Below are 23064 nucleotides of genomic sequence, written 5' to 3'. Positions count from 1 at the left end.
TTTTCCTCTTTGCATTTGCTCTTCCCCAGTCAGGCAGCATCACCCCCAGCTTCACAGATCTACCGAGATCCTTGTGATTTGATCCTCAGTTTTTAATTCTCACATTAGACTCTCAAACGGCCTGGGAATACAACTGCTGCGTGCCTAGCAAACGGGTAAGCGTGGCTTTGTGCTCAAACCCAGGGAAGGAAACACTACCAGCTAAAACCAGTTGAATTTCTTGCTTCCTGGCCGAGTTGCCAAAGCCTGGCAAAGGCAATGCCACCCAGCATTGCGCGACGACTGCTTCAGCGGAGGAGCCCTGGAAACCGCTCAGTCACCTCTAGTAGCTGCATTGTTGCACCACAGAAGTTTCCGATCACAAATAGCAACAGACTCTGAAAGAACATGCAGGTGGCTACGGCTTGATTAACGGGTGCTGCATCTGTTAGTTCGAAGTGGCAATTACACTACACAAACACAGCACTGCCATAGCACTGCATTGATTTATGCCAGCTGAAAATCCATCCCTTTACACTGTTTTTTTTTTCTTTCTCCTCCCACAAAAAAATAATTTCCTTCTGAGCCCCATAAACCAGAAGATCTCATCGGTTCTGTGTTATAACAGTAATATCGCATTCTGCTAGGAACCAGCAATTCTGCCTCTGGCCATGAAATTCAGGTAATGACCCGTAACTGAAGTAAATTAGTGTTTAATTTTCCATCCCTTGCAGACAGCTTACTAATAGAAATTGATTTCTGGCCTTTTTCTTTTTCATTTAACATGCTTGTGTAATGTCTTTATTTCAGATTCAAGCGGTTTCCAGTGATTTTAGCCCAAAGGCTAGTGTACAGGTGACCACTGAAAGCATCTGGTTAATCAATGTTGTGTTAAACGGTGCGCGGGGGACTGGCACGGCAGGGACATCCTCGTACATGCGCTCACACCCACGGACACGCTCAGGACAGATCCTCAGGTGGAGTAAATCAGCAGAGGAGCCCTACTGCTGTGGACCTGATCCCTTACGCACAAGCTCTCATCAATCACCACGTTCATTTGTACGCGACACACTTTAATTTATACTTTCGCATGCCCAGTGCCTCCCAGACAGACAAAAGGGTGTTCTCTGTCCCGTCTCTGACCTACAGGCGAGATGCTTGTCCCCAAACCGAGCCAAGAGCCTCAGATGTCCCATCTCAGAGCTCTCCAGACCCAGGAGCCAGCCCTGCCCTCCGCACGTTGCTCAACCACCACCAAATCCCCTGTTGTTCTTGCCCAACGTGGGCTCTCTTGTGTAATCTCATCCAGCCACCGGCGCACGCACACACCCCCTTTTTTTCCTGCTATTTAGGTAAAACTCAGCCGACAACTGCTTCATTGTACAGCAGCACCAGAGACAGAAGCTGGCCTTGGATGTCCAACCTTTTGTCTTTGCAAGGGAGAGAAAGGCAGTAACAGACGGTAAGGTTTTGTACAGCTCCTACCCCGTTAAATTATAACAGCTGTGAGACAAAATAAGGTTTTATAACAGCATTATTTTCAACCCTCTGTTACTCCTGCAGTCCACCAGGTTAGTCTGGCAACTACAAAGGAGTTGGGAGGAGGGAAAAATCTACTTTTCCCATTTTACTTTTTTCTGAAGTGCTATGGAGGAAGCAGAAGTCAGCTGGTGCCGTTTTACACTTTAAAAGCAGGACTAACAGCTATTATTTTTCTCAGTGTTCGGTTGATTTTCTGGTTCCATAGACACTTTAATAGCGCTATAAATTGTCTGGTAAAGGAATTGTTAGAGATGGTGTCAGGGGTATTTGCTCCTTAGCAATGTGTAAATTGGCTTGTACTGCTGGCGTGCATTTCTAAAGATGAATGCTTTGTAGCATGATGATAATAATAACAATTAGCACAGGCTATAGCAAAGCGTTAATTGTGGATTAAGATCCCAAGCAGAGGTGCCTGTGCAGATCAGTCCTCTCCTCGTGCTCCCTGTTTCTCTGACCAGTGCTCAGAGCACCAGGGGCATTTCTCTGGGTGAGGGAATTTTCTGTGCCTGCTTCTCTCCTCCTGCATTGCTGAAACCCCAAATTTCCCGAGTGCATTCTCTCAAGTGCATTTTGTGCTTCTGCTGATAGCACAAAACTGCTCTGCTCCTGGCGAATCCTGTGTGTTATCCTCGCTGAATGCTAATTTGGGTTTAATTCTTTAATGGATCAAAAGGGAGGGAGGACAGAAGACTGGCAGGTTCAGAGCCCCATGGAGAATAACAGCAGGGGAGATATGGGACAGAGAATGAAAGGCTGGATGTTATCCCTACCACAGCTGTCTGTGTGGGACCATAATGTAATTATTAAAGTCAATGTTCCTTCCTTTTATGCAAGAGGAAGACTGAGCAAGTTAAGAAACTACCCCTGTGCCTCAGCTTACCTGCTTACAGAGGTGAGAACCCACCTCTGCCTGCCAGGGCTGCAGGGAGGGTTAAACAAGGTTCACCGAGCACTTAAAATTTGCTGTAAAGGTGTTGTCTTGTTATAGACCCCATTTAAAATCGAAATCCATGGTGAAAAATTAGATTGAGCCAGAATGGACGGGGGTTTCTGGGCATGATCTGTCTGGGTTTTCATATTCAGAATAGCACGCAGAGGAGAGATAACTGCTCTGCTGAGATGCGTAGCCTCCACGAACATACATTAAAGTCTGTATGTGTCTGACTCGGGCATTCGGAGGAGGAATGATAAAAGTAACTGCAGCCTCGTCTTCTAAGAATACAACCACCTTAGCTGAACCCTGCCACACGAGTATTGTAAGAAGCCATGAAATAGCAGGGGGGAGCCACTTCGCTGGGTAGATCAAGGGGAAAAATGTAACCAGGACAGAAATAATTACCCCTATTTCAGAGACTGGGAGATGGGCAGAGGGAGCCAGCAGCAGAGCTGAATACAATACAAAATAGTTCCCCTCTGCCTTAGAGACTGAAGTGGATACGGGCAATTAGAGAAAAAGCTTGAAAGATCAAAGCAGGAAAAAAAATGTCCTGTTAAAGTGATAATCAATTATTGTTTTTAACTTACAGCAGGCAAAAGGCTACTTCAAGCCACCAAGGAAGGATGTGGGCTTATACTGTTGGTTTTACTGTCCTGCCGCACGTTGGAGGTTTCCTTGGCTGGTTCATTAATCGAAAAGCAACACCTGTTTGGTATGAGAAGCTGAAAAAACCTTCGTGGTGTCCACCCCGCAAAATATTCCCTGTTGCTTGGACTGTCCTGTACACTGGCATGGGGTAAGTTCTGCATAACACTCCCTCTCTCGCCCTGTGGTTTCTGATATGGGGATGAACAGGCATTTCAAACTCTTCCATTCGCTTTTGGGATATCCCTCCTACTCGAATCAGCAGGGCACGTCAGGGACACTTATTCCCAGCAGATAAACTACAGCCTGAGCCAAATTCTGGGCTGAGTTCCTCAGATTCACGCTGCAGGCAATGCTTTTGGCCAGAGACACAGCCCATGCTCAGCTCTGTAAACAGACACTAAAACCAGCCGCTGCCCTGGGGAAATCGCAGGTATGAGACAGGCGATGGGGCCGAGAGCAGTGAGGGACACGGATGCAGCTGTCGTGCAAACACAACTGCCCTGCAAATCCCTGCTGCAAAATGATCTTACATGAAAAGAGTTTGTCCGTATTAGGGGTTTACTCACTGCAAACCACCAATGTATTTCCCTCTTCACAGTTATGCCTCCTACCTGATATGGAACGACCTGGGTGGCTGCAGCAGCAAAGCTGTCATCCCACTTGGCCTCTACGGGGCTCAGCTGGCCTTGAACTGGGCTTGGCCTCCCTTCTTCTTCGGTGCACATAACCTGAAGATGGTAACGTATCCAGCCATCCATCCATCTGCTGGAGGCTTGTTCGCTGGTGTCCCTGCGACACGGGTTTTGGGGCTGTTTGGAGGTTTTCTAACGAGCATTATGCAATTGCAAAGAGAGCTGCAAGAAGAGCTTTTGCTCAGATATAGTTCACCCCACACCTGGTTTTAGACAATGGTATCGGTCCCTTCCACCCCTCACGCTGCTCTTGCCGTGCAGATAGCCGGCCCGACCTGAGCGGGGCGGGAGATCAGGGAGGCGATAGTCCGGCTGCTGCATCCCCTAGTTAAGGATTCGGGGTTAGAGATAAGCCCTTCTGGGGTCACACCCTGTGCCAGCAAGCAGCAAAGTTAGCATCCCTGGTGGGGCACATTAGCTGCGAGTGGCTTATCGAGCAAATCCAACGCACTGTGCATTGCACAGGAGGATATGCACGAAGGTAAGGCACGGCACGGCAGAGCTGGGCTTGTGCTATATTTAAAAAGCACTTCCCTGAGGTGGCAAGGCCCAGAGGTGACAGAGGCACACGGTGAGACTTACGTTTCCATCTGAATTTTGTCACTCTGTGGATGAAAGGTACCTTGAGAAAGTTTGTGAAGTGATAATAGCCATGGGTACTAACACAAGCATGTTTCTGATCTGCCTGCATGGGCATTATCAGCAGGAGGGGGCACTGATCATCAGAAACAGTGTCTTCATCTGTGGAACTCGATAATGAACAAAAAAAATTAACATTAGTCTTGGCTCCTGGTCTGATACATTCAGATCTCACTGATTAGAGTCCAGAGCCAAGGTCCTGGGGTTTAGGATCACTCTAGGTGACTTCTCAGTGCTAAATCTCTCCAACTCCTATTCCATCTCACCGCCTTCAGTAGGATGGTTTATAGTCTTGCTGGGGGGGGACTGCTGCGTGTTCCCAAGAGTCAGCACCTGCATCACTGTCTTCTCTCTGCTCCAGGCCCTGATTGACATCCTGTGCTTGGACGGCCTGGCCATAGGCACGGTGTGCTCCTGGTACCGCATTAACAAGGTAGCAGCGCTGCTGATGGTGCCTTACCTGGGCTGGCTGGCCATGGCGACCTGCCTCACCATCCGCATCTGGAAGGACAACCCCGAGCAAAAACCGGGCAAGAGTGAATAAGAGCAGGACAGAAATGAAGGCATTTTATGAAACTAAACTAGGCTGATGTGAACCAAGATCTCATAATTTGGGGGATTCTTTTTGGGACAGGCATGAGAACATGCCGCCGCCTCCTCCTCCTCCTCCCACCTTCATCATGGTTGTGTAAAAGAAAGGTTTGCCCCATGCACCTGCGTGCTCCTTTAAAGTAACCGTGCATCCTTCACCTGGGTACTATTTTCTCCAGCACTGTCGAGGTTTGGGGGCTACAGCTGTATGGTGACCTTAATGCTAGCAGGTCAAATTCCAATAGCCAAATTAGGATCTCATGACAGCAGCGTAATTCAGAGTAGCAATCCTGGATACTCTATAACTGCTACCATTCCCCCAGAGAGCAGAACTTGTTCCCACACGTGGTAAATCCCATCTCCTCTTCTGGGACCAAACAAAAATGCCCTTCACTCATGCACACCAATTTTTAAGAACTTACTTGATTTTTTGCTATTTATGCTGTTGCTTCATTTTCATGTATCACCTGGTTTGTGCTTTATACCATTAACTTTTTATCTGTCAGCTACTAAGCAAGCAGTGATCTGTCTTCTTCTGCTAGTGAAAGGAGACTGGGCACTTTGACTTCTATTTGTGGAGTATCACACTTCTTGAGTTTCATGCTCCAAGATAAAGCAGCAATGATTAGAATGCAAATGCTTCTCCCAAGAGGAAATTTCTCTTTTCCACCTCTGTGTGCTATTTCTCATCAGTAAAGAAAAACTAACATCAGTGCCTTTGAAAAAAAATACTTAATTTTTTTTTTTTAAGTACAGAACCACAAGAGCCTTTGTAAAATTTAAAAACTTGCGCACATTGCCTTGAAGGTTGTAATTACATGATTAGCAAAAAGCCCCATGCCAAGTCTGTCAAGGTATCTCATCCCAGCATCTTTCTATTCCTGAATATTATTAATCAGGAAAGATTAAAATACAAGTAGTTCCAGAGAAATGAGACCAAGCCATGACAGAATCAGACACAAAAGGTGCCTGGACTAGCCCTTGTCCATCCTGTATTCTGGCCCTTGCCTTTGATAGATCTGAACTTTAGATATTGCTGTATACAGAGAATATTTACTACTATTTTTTAATTGATAGAAACAATGTATGTGAAGAAAAGGGGTAGGTGGATCTTCTTCCTGGCAGCTGACTGTAGATTAAGGAGTGTGGGTACACTTGCAAAGGGTGGTGGGGGTAGGAGGGCTTAGCTGGGGATGTAAAATAAATTGTATTTGCTTTTAATAAAACCAAGCCACTTTTTTTTGAGAATAAATAAATCCAAGTTATTCTTCTTTTACTGCTTTGGCACGAGGTTTGCAAAAGCTCAGGGGATCCTGTGTGGAGTCTGTGGCTCGTGCTCTGGCTCCAAAGGGAAGGGGACCATCAGCAAGGCTCTGCAGGGCTCGGGCAGCCGGACTCACTCCCGGGTGCGTGTTAGGAGTCCACGGGTTGTGTGGGTTTCAAGCCTAAAGGTCCCAAAGGTTCCTTCAGCTGGGCCCCCGCACAGCAGAGACACGCTCACCTGGGGATGCATCCCCCTGACAGGCTCCTCCGTTACACTTCACCCACAGCTTCAAGGTAAGGAAGGTAATTCTCGGGCTTGGGGTCCTTCCTGAGCCACGTCAAGCCTGAGTTTGGGAGATGCTGAATGTTCCCGGGTCCAGCTCATGTAAATGGCTGGGCTGGATGCTCAGCACGACTGAAAGCTGGGGCCAAGGGAAACAAATACCAGTTGAAATTCATAGTACCTTTTCAAAACTTGGTCATATATCTTGTTCTGTCATTGTGATCCCACCCATTATTTTTCTCTTCTAGCTATAGGACACCTTTATAGAGGACCGCTGCTGCAAGCACATTGCTGTAATCCCCCAATAAAAGCTGCATAAGAACAGACCATCGAATAGATGTGGCTGTAAGCAGGAGCAGGACTATAAAGCATGAGCACTGCAAGGAGCACTAGAAAGATCATAAGCTACTTTAAAAAAAACATAATCCTAAATCCTATATATTTCAGGGCTTTATATAACTGTATGTTACCACTGAGCTTATTTACAGTGATGTCTCGTCTGTGGCATCCAGAAAGGCACATGCCGAAGGACAGAAAGACATAAATTATTTCTTCCTAAAAAGAAGCTAATTTCTGGGCTGGAGATTCAATTCAGTGGAGTTAAGAATGATTTAGGGTGCCTGAACATCATTATGCCTGTCCTTTCCTCGTTAGCATGGCAAAGCCACGAGCAATAGAGACGATCAGGGCCACCCAGTGAAGCCAGGGGGGATAAAGCAAGTCTTTACAGGGATCTGTGCTTTTGAAAAGGGGAAAAGTATTATTTAAATCATATTTAAGTTGGTAAGTGACTAGATTTGGTCCAAGCCTGCAACATTTTAATAACATTTCCAAATATAAATATATGGATTCATATTTGATCAGCTTTCATAAATTAGTCCTCTTACCCCTTCCTCCCATTTTTTTCTGCAGGTAAAGGAAAATCTGGAATTAAAAGTAATAGAATTTTTTGATCTTTTCATGTTTGCCCTCCCCATTTTCCCAACTGCTGTGACTGGCTGACTTGTCCTTATCTTCATTTCAGTTCCTCTTCCTTCCAGACCTCCTATAAGTGCACCAGTAGCTTCTCTTTGCTACTTGCATTTTCTTGCAGGGGGCAAAAATAGCAAATGTTCCTACGTGTAACATATATAATAGCTTGAAATCAATTGACAAAGTTAAATTCAGCAAAGCACCCTCTTGTATTAATATTTAAAGCATCATTTAGTATATTTGCTATTTAAACAGATACACTAAAACCCCTTGCATAAAAATAACTTTAATGACATTTCAAAGTCATCCATCTAGAAAATATCTCAGTTATATTGTGCAGTGCAGACCAAAATCAGCCTCTGCCTTTGGACCAGAGTGGCTCTGGTTTCCCGTTACCTGCATAACAGGGCTTGTGCTCCTGCTCATGCGATGGCTGGAAAAAGCACGTGGCCATGCAGCCCTTGTCTGGATCCGACCCTGTGTTACAAACAGACCAAAGGGAAGAGCAAAAAAAAACAAACCAGAGAGGTGCTGGCTTGCTAAAACCAGTGAAATTTTGCCACCATTGTCCTGAGGGGCCCTTTTTCCCAGGGGACCCAGAAGGAGCCCCAGGAAGTTTTGCTTATGCCAGCATTAAGCAGGCGGCAGGCAGGCTGGGTCCTTAGCAGGCACGCAAGGTGTTTGACCAGCCCCCCCTAAATGAGCTTATGGAATGGATACCACGTCCCACCCAGCACCAGGAACATTCATAACCCACGACGGGACACGTCACGGTCTACATGGTTCAAGCAGTGACTCAGACAAAGGCCATGCATTCGTGACAGCTTTCATGGGGTCGTGGCATTTCGAGAGAAGAGCCACCTCTCAGATCACCATGTCTAATGATGATCCCTCTCTTCAAACTCCAGCCAGTCTTTCCAGAAAGACGGATTTGATATCAAACTGATGGTTACACTTGATCTTAGCCCAAAGGGCACATCCCCTGGCTGCTGGATACACAATATTTGTGCACAAACAAAATATTTCTGCCTTTCAGTCCAGCCTCTCTTTCTAAGCCTTGTCTCATTCAATAATTTACCAGCTGTTCCAGAAAACACTCCGGCTTCAGTAGGCAGGAACTTTAATTGATTTGCTGATGTCTGGAGCTATGTTAAAATATAGAGTCAAATGCTAGAGAGGATTTACTGCTGTGTCCACATAAACTTCAGGGAGCTGACTCCAGGCCAGCAGCTCTCCCCCCACCCCTTCATTAGCACGGGGTGGTGCAGAATATAAATTCCTGTGGCTTTGAGCACCTGCAGTGTGGCTGGGGCTGACCTTCCCCTTGAACTGCGCCCAGTAAAACTGCAGCAGAAACCCAGCAGGAAGGAGGTTGTGCTGCTTGGAGCTGTCATTAACTTCCAGTTGGGCTTTGAATTAATCAGCCAGCCAGCAGCGCCTGCCAACAGAAGAGACTCCTTCCCAGCTCCGCAGCAGCGTGGTAAGGGGTATGCGAGGGTAGAGGATCACGGGCCAGGGAGGCCCAGGCTTTAGCTGTGAAGATAAGGCAGGCAAGGAGGTGAGAGCATTGCTTATCTCTGCCTGCACCGTGGCTCATAGCTCTGGTGTAGTACCTTTCATGGGGAGCTACCACCCTGCCCAGAGGGATGTGGGCACAGTCCAGGTCGAACCCGTGGGATGCTGCAGCAGCCAACACCAGTGTTTCCTGCCCCTTCTTTTAATCTTGGCATTGTGGTCCTGCAGCGGGAGGAGAGGGACAGGTGAGAGCCTACAGGGGCCAAGGGAAGGAAAGCTGCCTCTGCACATCACTGTCAGAGTGTTTATTTATTTATCACGTAGCGGTAGTTACAGCTGGAAAAAGCAGGAGGGGGACTGCTGCCAGACAATGTATCTAGGGAGATGTTTTGTTAGTGCCACCAGCTGTCCCCTTGGAATAGAGAGCACATCTCAGCCATGACTCACGCAGCCAGTGTCTTATTTCACTCTCACATCTATCCAAAAATGTTCCTCCAGCTCGAGAATGCAATAAAAGCCTCCTTTTCCTGGCAAGGACTTTTGCAGCCAGGTCTCTTCTACTGCCGCTTTGTGATCAGGAATGGAAAACAGCCATTTTAACTTCAGGAAAGTAACTCCTGCTGCAATTAGAGGAACAGCAGATGACCTGCCTAGGGGACAGGTCAAGGGAATACAGTACTATGTGAGATACCTATTTACGATGGGAAATAAAAGTCAATAGATTGTTCAGAGATGCCTCTGAAGTCAGTGGAGAAACTCTTCGGGACTTGGATGGATGCAGGATCAGATCCAATACTCCAGCAAAGCCAGAAAGCTTCTCCCAGAACAGGCTGTCACCTTAGCCTTGCCTTGCTAGCAGTTACCTTTGCTGCCAGCGTTCCCATGCAGCTTTTCAAATCTTACTGCAGGCTGCCTGTCTTTGAGGTCTACTCCTCCCCATTACTTCATCCAGCTCTGTTCAGGCATTCTGGCCTCGATGCCCTGACACAGCAAAGCCAGACCTTTTAAAACAGAGGGAGATGGACTGCCAGATGTTGCGGGACACATCTGTCACGGGATGGAGAATGGGCTGGGGCAGGAAACCACAGCTTGGGTTTGTGCCACTGAGATGGAGTCGGCTCAATAGCCGATCCTGTGGCTGTGGTGCAGCATTGTGATCACCCCGTTGGAGGTTTCCCCACACACGAGGTGCAGCTGCTGGGGAGGATTACCTACGAGGGAAGAGTCCGCACCTACCAGCTGCATCCAGTGTGCTGGGTACAGGGAGAGGCAACGGGCTGATTCTCATTCCCAACATGTGTGTGGATCTCTTGTGCCTCTTCTGTAGCTGCACAGTGATTCCAGGCTCTCTGAGCAGAATGAAATTCACAGTCAACTAAATAAACCATTAAATCAGCGGGGAGAGGGGCAGGGTGGAGGGAAGCCTCAATAAAAATGCTGGTTGGCAAGTGCAGTGATTTTAGTTAACCCAAGTGCCATTGGGTCCCTACGTGAGGCCAGTCGCACCCCTGGCACCTCTCAGCACCCATGCCCCAGCTCCTTCTTTGAACCAGCTGACGGAAAAAAATTTCCATCACTGCCTTCAGTCATTAGGCCCACGTACGCACGCTCCTGTGCACACGCACGCACTTGGGGGGAATTAGGGTCACTTAAAAACAACGGAACAAACCTGATCAAAGCTCTCACTCCTATGGCTAACGCAAAATGTCAGATTGACAGCAACTCGGTGGCATCCCTTTATATTTTTGGCGCAGGCAGACGCTGCAGGGGGGTGGATCATGACTATTTAGTGCGCTGCCCTAGATGGAGCTGTGAAAGCAGCTGGGGAAGGGCTGGACAGAGGTAGAGTCTCAGTGCCACATTCCCGAGATTAGATTAGAGCTCAGCTCTGAACCCTGCAGAGGGGCCAGGCCAGTGAAAGCTAAAGGCTGCAGGAAGATGGGACCCTAGCCATCAAGAGCTTCCAAAAATAAAGAAAAGTGGGTCAGAGGGACTGAAGAGGGGCTGGAATGCTGCTTTAAAGTATAAGGTTAAGAAGAAAACAAGCTGTCACTCATTAAGAGAGGATTCCCATCCCCAAAAACACTGCCTGAAATGTCAGAGGTGAGAGTAATTGGACAGGGGAGTTGGCATTTGATCATAGTTACCATGCGAGAGGCAAAACACTACACCTGCCCTCCAGGAAAGTATTTTAAGCTTAAAAATGAATAAAATTCTGCACCATGAAAATGAAAGATACATGTTCCACGGATAGGATGTCTCGGAACTTGTCAAATCCTTGATTGCGCTGTTGTCACAATACTCTCCGTGCCAGCTGTGTCAGTCATCAAATAAACAACTTCTCATCACCAGCAAACAGTGTGGGAGTAAAGGGGGGTGCTCTGTCCCCAGCACGACTGCATTGCAGGGGTGTTATCAATGAAAAGCCACAAAGGATGGCGCAGCACAGAAAGGCAGGCTGTCGTTAGCAAGGGGACTTGAAAGACTGAATTACCTATGATAATATATTATTTATTATCTATGATAATTAATTATCTGCCCAATGGCATAAATTTATTTCACTTTGCGGTAGTGCAGACCCCTCTAAAGTCTCTAAAGAGCTGACTACAACAGTATCACAAAGACTGAGTTTGGCCTGAAAGCGGGTATTCACACCTAATTGATTTCTAGGAATACAGTTTATCCTCCTCAAACTAAAAGTGGGTTTTCCTCTAAGTTCAGACTGAATACTCAATCAAATACAGCTTAATATTTCCTATTTATCCAAATCTTAATGACGGTGGTTCTGAATGAAGTGCAGAGCCCAAGATACTGGAGATTTGATTTCCAATATGCTTTGGCTAAAACATGAGTTCTGCACAGCTACACGTTTTCCATTTACTTTCACCCTCATGGCATAGCAGGATTAGTCTCTGAGAAAAATCTTACTCAGGTTTTCATTAGGCTTGGCTCACATGGGATTTATACAGACTTTACATGATTTAAATTTAGAGTGAGGAACTGGAAGAATTTCACATAATCCTGAAGGAAAAAAGAGACAACCCCTCTAGCCCAAACATATAAAACTCTTTTTAGAGCTCATGTGAAAGCTACATTACCCCCGAGTATCCTGCTAACTTACCACAACCTCTTCACGAAATCTGCTTGATACAGTGCTGAGCAAACCAAACATCTCAAACTCGTGTCAATAAAATCTTTATAGTCCTTCTCATTCCTTTTTGTATGAAAGGCAGATGCCACACCCACACTAGTTCAGGCAAATCCCCAGAAGTACCTTACTAGGACGTCTCCAGTACTCTGTCCTCAGCACGCTGCTGACACTAGTCCCAGTTATTACTGCACAACCACACACACCTCGCTTCTCATCACATCTCCACCACGGGCTCTCATCTGTCCGATTCTTTGGCTCCAGTGCAATCACTCGTTCAACATCTGCATCTTCTGTGGCAGCAAAGGTGAAAGAAACAAAGAAATACTGCAAGAATCACTCAGCCCAGCAGTTTTCAACTGCTCACTCTTACCTAGCTATGTTATCGCTCCCGGTATGCTGGGCGCTTTTCAAACATTCAGGCAACAGAGAGAAAAAATACAGAACAAGGGGCAGATGCTCAGCACACGCACCTGGAATTGCCCTGCACCAGAAATACTGCCCCACTGGGAATTATTAAGGCTGACTTTAAAATATTTGGGGGAAGGTTCTGGCTTGCATTCACACCAGTACGATCTGACACCAACTTCAACAAGCAAGATTCCACCCTGTTCAGCTCCTGTTCGCAGTGTCCCTGCATGGATGATCAGGGTGGAAGAAAAGGCAGGTCTCCTTTCACTGCTGTGTTGCTCCAGGTGGCCCACGAGGCCAAATCCACCACCACTGGGGATTTTTCAGCAAACCAAATGGCGACTGCCCCTTTTCCCTCTTGCCCAAGCCAAAACAGTGGTCCTTCAAGGTCAGCAATATAATAAATTGGCACAAGAAGGTAGATGGAGAAGCTGCCAGCTCTGCATCTTGCCAGTTATCTGTCACACTTAGGGATAAATAGATACTTCTGCTTCCAGGATTTTCCATCCATTGCTTAACCCGCCCACAGCGAAGTCGTCACTTAATTTTAAATTAAAAGGGGAGCAAGAGGGATTGTTAAAAAGACCTAGAGAAGGCAAGGGAAGGAGGCGACATCTGAGAGCCCTGGGTCATCCTACCCCATCCAGCCTCTATCACTGCTGCTTTGTTCCATATTTAGCTCCTGACAACTGTGCCTAGCACAGGAACTCCCAGCTCTGTTTTTCCCTCCTCCCTCTGCTGTCTCCTCTCCCTTGGAGCCCTCAGAAATTGCTCTTTCTTTTTCCCAGTGGCCATAACTTAATACCCCTCTATTCAAGAAGATGGCAGAAAAGCAGGAGGAGCCCAGCAACACCCAGAATGGTGAACCTGACAACGCAGAAGAGGGCGAGGAAAAAAAGAAGAAGAAGTTGAAGCGGGAAGACCTGCCACCATTTGAAATTGTGACAGGGTAAGAGGTTTAGATGTAAATATGAGGGTGCAAGAGAGTGAAGTGGGGATGTTCAAAGGGCTCTGCCTCAGCTCTTATGTTGGGTAATTAAAGACGGCATCTTCAGCCAGTGCACGTCTAAGTATTCTTAAATGGTGTAAGGATGGCTTTCATTATGGTGGGATTTTGTTAAAAGTTTCGATGAGTTTTACAGAGGACGGATTCACACCAGGCAGACAGAGAAATCTGTTTGTTTTATACAAGCACGTCTGTTTCTGTAGTGTTGACTGATTCTCTTACAGTGCAAGTAGTCCCCCTGACTGCAGTGGGATCACTCACCTGATGATAGCGGGATGGAAGGTACTGGCCCTTGATGAGCACTGAATATTGACTTCTTAGTGTGATCAATGGCTCTTGTCTGAAAGTTTCTCTATCTGTGGATTAGGAAAAATACCCCTGCTATGGCTGATTTGCTTTATGGACTTAAGGGATAGATTTTTCAAGAGAGCTAAAAGTCCACATTTTCAAGGGCTCCACACCCACAGCTGGAACCTGACTTTCAAAAAAGCCTAACTTGCAGAAAGGCACCAAAACAAGAGGCAGTTTTCAAGACAGCAAAGCAGCAAGCAGCTCCTTTTGCTCCAGTGAGCCTGGCCTTTGAAAAAGGCAGATGTAACAGAGATCTACTAGGAAGCTGAACTCTGTCAGACATAACTGACAGCTGCAACTAGAAAAAACTCTGTAATCTGCTATCTCTGAGCATTTCAAAATGCTCATTGTAGTAGTAGCGAGATGCCCTGTGTGGTCCTTCCCTCTGGTCTCCCTTAGCAGTCACCAAGGCAGCGTTCCCACCGCGTAAACCAACACCATGATTTTTTTCCAGCTCCTTGAATGTAAATCTCAGGCCAGACTCTAAAATCCCACTTGGAATCCTTCTGCCCGTGACATGGTCACTGGTAAGAAAGAGTCTGCAAAGAAAATTTGGCTGGCATTTCTGAAAACGATGCACGAGGCAGGACAGCCTGTGTCTGATCTCATACAATTGGGTTATATCTCTGCACAGAGGTAAAAAAAAACATTTTCTACTTAAAATGTGTCTGCTCTGAAAATCACTTCTTGGGCTGGGGTTGTTTACAGCCTTCAGTCTCTGTCATACACAATCATGGAAATCATACATGTCTGCTAGAGCAGTGACTTTTAATAAAAGCACATCCCTTTGCTAGGAACTGAGCTAAGACACCGAAAATTGTTCATATTGGACCAACGACACATAGTGACAACTTCTAGACACATAAGGCATGTACTAAAATGAATCTCAATGAGGAAATCAGATTTTTCAGCCCTAGAGCACTCAACTTGCAATTAGAAATTGCTAAGGAATTGGGCAGTATCTTCAAAACTTCCTTGCTAACCCCAACGACCTGGATAAGAATTGGTGTGCTGTCAGTATGCAAGTATACACCGTGCTCATCACAACACTGTTTGGAAAGTGCTTATAAATATCTGGTGAATTCCTGTAGGAATCATGACCAAGTCTCCTCTGAGTATTAGTTTATTACTAATTTGCTGACTATTAAAGGTGAGAATGAGGAAGTAAAGCAGAAATTCTAAAGAACCCTGAAAGAGGTACAGAAAAATCCAGCAATTTTTACTTTCATTTTAAGAAGTACCCTGTGAGTATAGACTGTGCCTCGACCTGGTATGATCACTGTTTGGATTTTTCTAATTATTTACAAATTTTCAGCCAATAAAGCCAGTTATGTGAATTATGAGAAAACACATAACTGCAACTGTGGAAGCACTTGAATTCAATTACACTGCATTTCAGTTTTAGCCCTTGGATTAGGGGCATTTTATGACACACAGCCAAGTTTTCAAGCTGTTGCTTATAGCTCTAAGGAGTCTGGCTTACATGAAGAATACTGGGCACCTAATCACTCTGTTTAAGAATATTAACCCCTTTTTTGTCAACATTTGGCTCAACAGAGTCTTGGATAAATATAAGCCCCATCTGTGTATATTTCATGACATTTAAGTAGACACATTTATTTACACTTTCCCCAGGGTGTAAATGAGGCTCCTCCAGCAGGGATAAATCCTTGGTTCCTGTTACAGTTGATCATTACAGACTTTCTATAATCAATGAGCCCAGCATGAATGTGTTTATTTGTGAACAGTTGTCAAAAAGCAAGCAAAAGGACACTGTTTCATCAGCTCAAATAACCTAAGACCATAATATAAACTCTCATTGAACAAATATTTAAGTCTAAAGAATATGTCCTACTAGTTTACAGCATCTGTTAGACAATCCCACGTTTTTATTCTCTCATTAGAAGTTCTCATTCTTTTCTCTTACCCAGCACGCAACAGCACTGGGGTCATGCTGGGCAGCTGCTGTATTCCTCCAGCCTACCTTATTTCAGCAAACTTAAAACCACATTCTCTGTTCAATCCAGTCCCATCCTCACACATTGAGGTTTCTGCCTCAAAGTGTCAACCTTTTTCATCTCGATATGATCTAACACACGACAAAACACTTTGCTACCCAGGGCAAACACCTCGATAAATTAGGTTTAGATAAGTTAGAAAATCCCTGAAGAGCACCATTTAATGATGATCTTCAGAGAAGTAGGAGAAAGATTTCAGCTTTCACCTTCCCATACACCACAATTGAGCTGTGTGACCCCCTGCATCCTATTGTTGGAGCAGGTGATTATTAAGAGTATTGTGACAGTTCGGTGTCTGTAAACGATTTTTAAAAGAACCTTCTGTATACATAAAACTTACCTGCAAGTCTTACACTGAATATGATGCCTTTACTGGAGAGGGAAATGGCAAGAAAACTTCACTAATTGCAAGAAAAAACAAAAACAGAAAAGTAATTAGCCTAGTCACTGAAATATCTGATATTTGTATTTTAACAGATTGTGAAGTCACGTGCAAGACGACACACTTTTTCTGTTTAGTGTTTACAGCAACACAGCTTCCAGTATAAGAAATACAAGAATGGAACTCACATTTCCTAGGCATATTTTGTTAGCATTATCTTCCCTTAATGTTGGAACAAAACAAAAAATAAAGAGTAAAATAGAGATAATATTAACATTTGTGCACCACCTGCCATTCAAACATGGGAAAACGGGCTTGCCAAGAATTGGTCATTTACTCAGAAACGGTCTGTTCAAAGCTAGATTTGAGTTCCCAAAGAAGGTGGCTTAGTTTGTTGTAGCAGTCGGCACAGCTATTTCAGGGATGTATTTTGATGCTCAATTGTTTGCAAAGAGTTTTAATGTACCCAACTAAACAATACAATTATGATACTTCACTTTGCAATAAGGTATGAGGGTCATCTGCCCAGCATGCCCAACTCAAAGGTGAGATTATGCAGCACATGGCATTTAAGTATGTATGCAGGCTTACGGTACATACGGCTTGATCTTGCCTGTTCTTTCACTGCTGAACCACTCGCTGCGGGGCTTTCCAGTTACTCACAGGACCAGAGGCGCCTTGCCCAAATCCCCGCTGCTGGGAAGAGTCACATAGCAAGGACTCAGCTAAGCCCTGTCAGGACAGAAGTTTACAGTTCGCACTTGTGCCGAAATGTCCTCCCTGCTCTGGTTTACACGGGATTAAGCGGATTCTCGCTAACCAGCACACACAGCTCACTGGTTACCTATGTATTCATGATCAGCAAGTTTTCCACGCTCTCAGCCAGCTACTTACAGACTTGGAAAATGCCTCAGTTTTGTTTATATTCTTTATCGGAAACTTATTAATTAAGCTAATGCATATTCCATGTTGCTAGGAGGACAGATTTAGGTGAACACCCCAGATAATCTTAGACAGATGCCGAGATGATAAGCAATAAAATCCATCTAGAAGGGCTGACTAAATACACCTCTGAGTCAATACATCCTGGAACACATCACTGCTGTTTAAACAGTTCATCAAAACATACAGACCCAATCTCATCACTGATGTAACCGCTTTGCAGTCAAGAGAGTTAAATCAGGAACGAATTCCATGTGACTCTGATGTGCTACCTTTAAATACATGATGTTATTTTAAAAGAACTTATTGTGCCTTACAAACTTAGCTCTGAAACAAGGCAGTGAGTGGCTTACGTCAGACCCAACATAGCTGGACTTCAAGGAAAAGATTAATTAAAGAATCATTAAATCATTAACCAAAGCACCATTCATTATCTAGGATATAAAGCAGGAAAAGTGCTATTCTCAGAAGAATGTGAATTTTTTTTTTTGTCTCAGAGAACAAGAGAAAGGAGTTCAGGGAGTAAGAGGCATTATGCTAAATTAGAGTCTGATAATGCTCTTTAATAAAATCAGTGGAAGTCTTGCAATTCATCTTAAAGAAAATGTGACTCACTCTAACAGGTAACTAAGTCACCTAAAATAAGAGAACAGAGGTCAAAATGCTATGAAAAGGAAGTTAAAGCAGTCTTTCTGGGTAGTTTAGAAACGGTGCAAGCCAGTGCAAGTTTCCCTTATCTAGGCTTGTGAAAACCCTCAGTGCAAACCAGAGAGCCACAGACCAAATCATACCAAACCAGCACGATTTATTTGCTCATTAATCAAAATAGAAGTTGGTATCCACACTACTGCTTTCCATCCCTCATTAATACACTGCCAGATAAAACAGTAATAGCATGGAAGGCTCCCTAACAGGCTTTTCTGTTGTCCCTTCTTGTGCAGATCTCATTCTAAGCAGAACTGAACAATGTAAGGGTTTAATTATATCGTTTAAGAAGCAGCTAAAAACCTGCTTCTACTAAAATTTCTAAAGCCAAACTTGTACTCTAAACTTCTGCTGTCACAAATCAACGATATGTGAAAAGAATTATGATGGTCCTTGACTGACAGCAACAGTAAATATTCCCAGTGTAAATGCAATTCTATGAACAAAATTGTTTCGACTCATACATCTTGCTGCATTTGGAAGACTAATGATCTGCCTCTCTCAGTACAAAGTACAACTGTGCCAACCTAACTGCATCCACTCTCACACCATTTGGCTGGTATAGGATGCTGACACTCCAAGTGAAGTTGTTCATCTGTAAAATCACGCTGTTGGGAAATCCAAAACAGAAGTGGGGACTATAACTCCAGGCCTTTTACTGCGAATGTGTGTAGCAGGCCCAAAAGGACCCCAGATACTACTGTAATATCATAAAAAAGTATAAAGGGTATTCTTTTATGTTTTAACTTTCTCAAAAGCCAAAAACACCACAGGACTTTGGCAGCAAGAAAATTCCTGGCTACGTTAACACAAGTACAGAATAGACACACAGTAAAGAGAAATTTCTGAAACTCTGTAAGTGGAATTAAACACGTATGGAAAATTGTACTTAAACTTTTAAAATAACACAGCTAAAGAAGCCTGACAGTAGCTATAATTTTCTCTGAGTTACGTATTCAGACAGCACACTATGTCCAATTATTTTCTAAGCAAAAAGCCATTTGCTTATGGTACGTAATATAACATTTGCAGCCAGGTATTACAGGCAGAACTCCCAAGTGCCTATTCCCCAGTCTTTCTGCTCAGACATTCCCATTTCAATCCCTCTCATCTGCAGAGTCATGCTATCTGGGGCTTTTCATTCAGTCCTAGCAAAGCCTTGTTCACTGCACTCTATAAGACGACATCTACTAATTTTAAAAGGCATCAGATCCAGCTCTCCATGAACAGTCCTCACTCCTGGCCTGCAACCACCCCACGTTTTCACCATGGCCCACACCAGCATTTCCCACTAGCGAACTGACAGGACATTCACTCGTCGTTCCCACATGACTAAGTGAGCATAACGTACTAATGTTGATTCTCTTCACTCTTTTCTGTACCATTCACTTCCAGTCTCTGAAGACATCTCGTGAGATGCTGCATCACAAATTGCTCTTCCCTCTCAGCAGAACAACACTTTGCCACTTACTCCTGCAGCCTCGTTGCTCTCCCCAGTTAAAATTTCCAAGAGTCTGAGAATCTCTCCTGACCTTTGCTCACTGTACCCCCTGCAGAGGCCTGACATTATAATCTGAACATAGATGAGACAGGGATGAATAAGACACTTACTGTTTTACAAAGATTCATTACTGCCTTACTGGGAATATCAAGGTTATAGGTCCACCTAAAGCTCAGATGAGAGGAGTACAACATGCCAGAAGATTACTAGTGTGTAATAAATGAAATGTTGTGTTACTGCTTTTCATGATTTCGCTTTGCCTACTCTGTGCAGTCTTCGCTCCCATCCTTTGTAGCATTTAGCAGGTCACAAGGCATGTCGTCAGCCATATATTTTTCATCTTTCCACCTAACATACTTCAAGTACTTGTTCTTGTACTGATGTACTCCACAGTTGGATGCTACAGGGGCAATGAGGAAAGCCTGGTACTCCATCAGAAAGGAACAGGTACTACGAGATGATGCAGCTTTCCTTTTTCACCTCTTCAGGCAGCAATGCATTAAAGCTACACACAGTATTTTAAAGGGACTAATTTTAACTTCCCTAAGTGACAGCAGACTACCTTGTTTGGGTGAAAGGTGACTGTAAACACATGCCTCACAGCGATGATTCACTTTGGATTATGCTCACTTAGAAACCCAGACTGGAAGAGGTGCACAACAAATTAAAAAAAGTATCTGAAGTTTATCAGTAGTATCCATGAGACAGCTATCAAATTTCAGTGGGAAATACACTTTTTCATAGCAGAGTTAGATTTATCTCAGATATTTTATTAAACCAAAGTCACAACATAATTCTACTGAATCGTAGTATTCATCTGATCCTGGAAGAATAAAACTAGAACACGTAGAAACTGCAACTAGTCAGTCACACTTGTCTCTACTCAGAGGAAATCCAGACTGCAAAACTACTCGGGGTAAAACAGTAATTAGCAATGCCAGAGTTATCATCCTAACAATTTAGGACAACAGATCCTGCAGATTAACACTGCAACGCCGCCGTGAAAGAACTATATTAATGGTCTAGAAAACAGTATAAGAACAGTTCATTAAGACTGGGAAAATGCCAATTGCTGTCCCTCCTTACCAACAATAATTATCATAGTCTCAAGAAATACATTTCAGAAGCAAGTTCCTCTTCAAATGCCTCAATGCAGATACCAGAAATTCCCAGTACAAATTTGTTAAAATTCAGTGAAAAGGACTAGGTAGTGACAATGGGCCTGGGAGCCTCACCACCCAGAAAAACGAACTGAGTATCTTGTAATTTTAATTGTATTTTTATCCTCCTATGAAAAGGCATCTCCTTTTAATAAATGGAGAAATACAGCCATCATAGATGCAGCAACTTGTCCAAGATCACACACAGGAACTAAACCAATGCTATAACCCTTTATTATCTGTCTCTGAGATGCTTCTCTCCTCTCCACTCTCTCTAGGGAGCGCCTCCCAGCCATATTTTTCAAATTCCAGTTCAGGAACGTGGAATACAGCTCAGGCAGGAACAAAACCTTCCTGTGTTACGTCATCGAGACCCAAGGCAAAGAGTCAGTGACTTCTCGGGGTTACCTGGAGGACGAGCATGCCGCCGCCCACGCAGAAATGGCTTTCTTCAACACAATCTTACCAAAGTGTGAATCAAGCCTCCGCTACAACGTCACCTGGTACGTCTCCTCCAGCCCCTGCGTGACCTGTGCCGATCGGATAACCGAGACCCTAAAGAAGAACAAGAACCTGCGTCTGACAATCATGGTAGGGCGCCTCTTCATGTGGGAAGAGCCAGAAATGCAGGCTGCCCTGAAAAAAATGAAGTCAGCTGGCTGCAAGCTGAGGATTATGAAGCCTCAAGACTTTGAGTATGTCTGGCAGAACTTTGTGGAACAGGAGGAAGGAGAGGAAGCAAAGGCTTTCGTGCCATGGGAGGACATTCAAGAGAACTTCCAGTATTACGAGGAAAAGTTGGCTGAGATTTTTCACTGAAGCTCACGTGAGTGAGGATTTCCACTTGGTCACCCATGTCCTTGTATTAGTATTACAGACTCCTCTTTTTTCTTCAGGTTGTTAAAGGCATAATCCAGAGCCAATTTCAGTTACTGTTACTCTCGCATGTACCTGGCTGGATTTGCCTGTACATGAATATTGAAATTAATCCTAGGCAGTAACTTCCCTCTTCCAGGATAGTAACACTACAATGGGCTCCTCCACAGGCAACACATAAGGGATTTAGAGCTTTATTTTTTTCTCCTAAGAGTAAACACCTCCAGGAATAAAGAATAAAAAGGTACCAGGGTCACTAGGTGCAACAAGAATACCTCATTGTTCCCCACATGCACAATATTCAGGACACATGTGGAAAGAGTCAAGAAGAATGCAGAGAAAAGGGGATTTCCCCCACCCCCAAAGCCCAGCCCTCTAGAGAAAAAACACAACCGCTAAAGGAAATCACAGTTATCATTGCAGACCTCCCTTTTTTTATTTTAAAGGCATACTAAAGAGTCACCTATTTAAGCCATAACACATGAAAGCATTTGAAGCTTCTAACATGTCTCTCTCCCCCTCCTTCCCCAGGACCAATTCAGAACACATCAATGAAGAGAGATGCGGCAGACTTGGACATCTGGGACACCCCCACTTTCCAAAGCTTTGATTCCAGCAGGATGGAGTACCAACTCCTGGAAGACCAGGCCCTGATGGACTACAAATACATAGACACCACAGATCTTCGGTGTTTGGGATTTTTTTGGTTTATATTGTTCCTCCCCCCCCACCCCAAACCCATGCTGCCTCTGCTGACAGGAAAAAAGAAGGCAACATACTGTGTGGTTAAAGCCTTGAATGAAACAGATTGCAGTGGACCTACAGAAAGACTGGGACTACTTTACAAGAAAAGATCTTAGAACAAAGCTGCCAATTAGATAAATGAATTTAGAAAGTACATACTTCATACATGTTAAAAAGAAAGGGATTTGAGATAAAAAAAGGTTTTCTTCCTCTGTGCTCCTCAGTAATCAGAGCTGTGATTTAAATTAGGGCTAACTGGTCTATTCTAAATGATGATGCAGGCCTAAGTACTTTTGATTTCAAATGCATCAAATACCTTCTTCCCCTGTTCAATGATGTTTGTGATATAAAACTTGGAAAAGCAAAGTGAAATAAAATTGGAAGTCACTGCAAAAGCTATAGCACTGTTTATTCCTTCTTCTCTATTTGCAAGAGATCCTAAATTTAATCTGACAAGTGAGACATCCTGGGACAGCCACATATGAAATATTTCGTAGCTGAAGTAGAGCATGATGAGAAGGGAGAATTACTATATGCCAAAAAAATATCAGGAGTACATGCAGCTGTGTGTGGGGTGGGGGCAGGAGAGAGAATATGGGCATATCACTTTCCATATAAAACAAGGCACAGACCAAACAACAGTCACAGGATGCTCATCAGCTAAGAAACTGAGTCTGGTAAGGTTCGTTCAAGGTGGTTTCTCCTGCACTGTGACAAGCTGGCACGGTGCTAAACACACACCCATAAAACTGCTGACCA

The 23064-nt window shown here is 44.4% G+C and overlaps 2 protein-coding genes and 1 long non-coding RNA gene across 3 annotated transcripts; 2 read left to right on the top strand and 1 right to left on the bottom strand.

The window, feature by feature from the left end:
* The first annotated feature begins 1370 nt into the window (after positions 1 to 1370).
* Positions 1371 to 6254, top strand: TSPO2 (translocator protein 2). Its single transcript, XM_068419366.1, has 4 exons — positions 1371 to 1441; positions 3048 to 3254; positions 3705 to 3843; positions 4799 to 6254. The coding sequence occupies exons 2-4, from the start codon at positions 3082 to 3084 to the stop codon at positions 4979 to 4981; spliced, it is 495 nt and encodes a 164-aa protein (XP_068275467.1). The 5' UTR covers positions 1371 to 1441; positions 3048 to 3081; the 3' UTR covers positions 4982 to 6254.
* A 2395-nt stretch (positions 6255 to 8649) lies between these two features.
* LOC137674217 (uncharacterized) lies at positions 8650 to 10757 on the bottom strand. The gene is made up of 4 exons (XR_011049802.1): positions 10731 to 10757; positions 10298 to 10410; positions 9160 to 9283; positions 8650 to 9079 (listed from the first exon to the last, which is right to left on the bottom strand). It is a non-coding gene; the product is annotated as an uncharacterized lncRNA (long non-coding RNA).
* A 2439-nt stretch (positions 10758 to 13196) lies between these two features.
* On the top strand, positions 13197 to 22704 carry APOBEC2 (apolipoprotein B mRNA editing enzyme catalytic subunit 2). Its single transcript, XM_068419503.1, has 3 exons — positions 13197 to 13569; positions 20964 to 21511; positions 22093 to 22704. Exons 1-2 carry the CDS (start codon positions 13442 to 13444, stop codon positions 21502 to 21504), a joined length of 669 nt encoding a protein of 222 aa, XP_068275604.1. The 5' UTR covers positions 13197 to 13441; the 3' UTR covers positions 21505 to 21511; positions 22093 to 22704.
* Positions 22705 to 23064: the final 360 nt, after the last annotated feature.

This window comes from Nyctibius grandis, chromosome 27 (genome assembly GCF_013368605.1).
Source record: "Nyctibius grandis isolate bNycGra1 chromosome 27, bNycGra1.pri, whole genome shotgun sequence".
Classification (NCBI taxonomy): domain Eukaryota; kingdom Metazoa; phylum Chordata; class Aves; order Nyctibiiformes; family Nyctibiidae; genus Nyctibius; species Nyctibius grandis.
The sequence above is the reverse complement of the archived record's forward strand: the minus strand, read 5'-3'. Positions and strand labels throughout refer to the sequence as shown.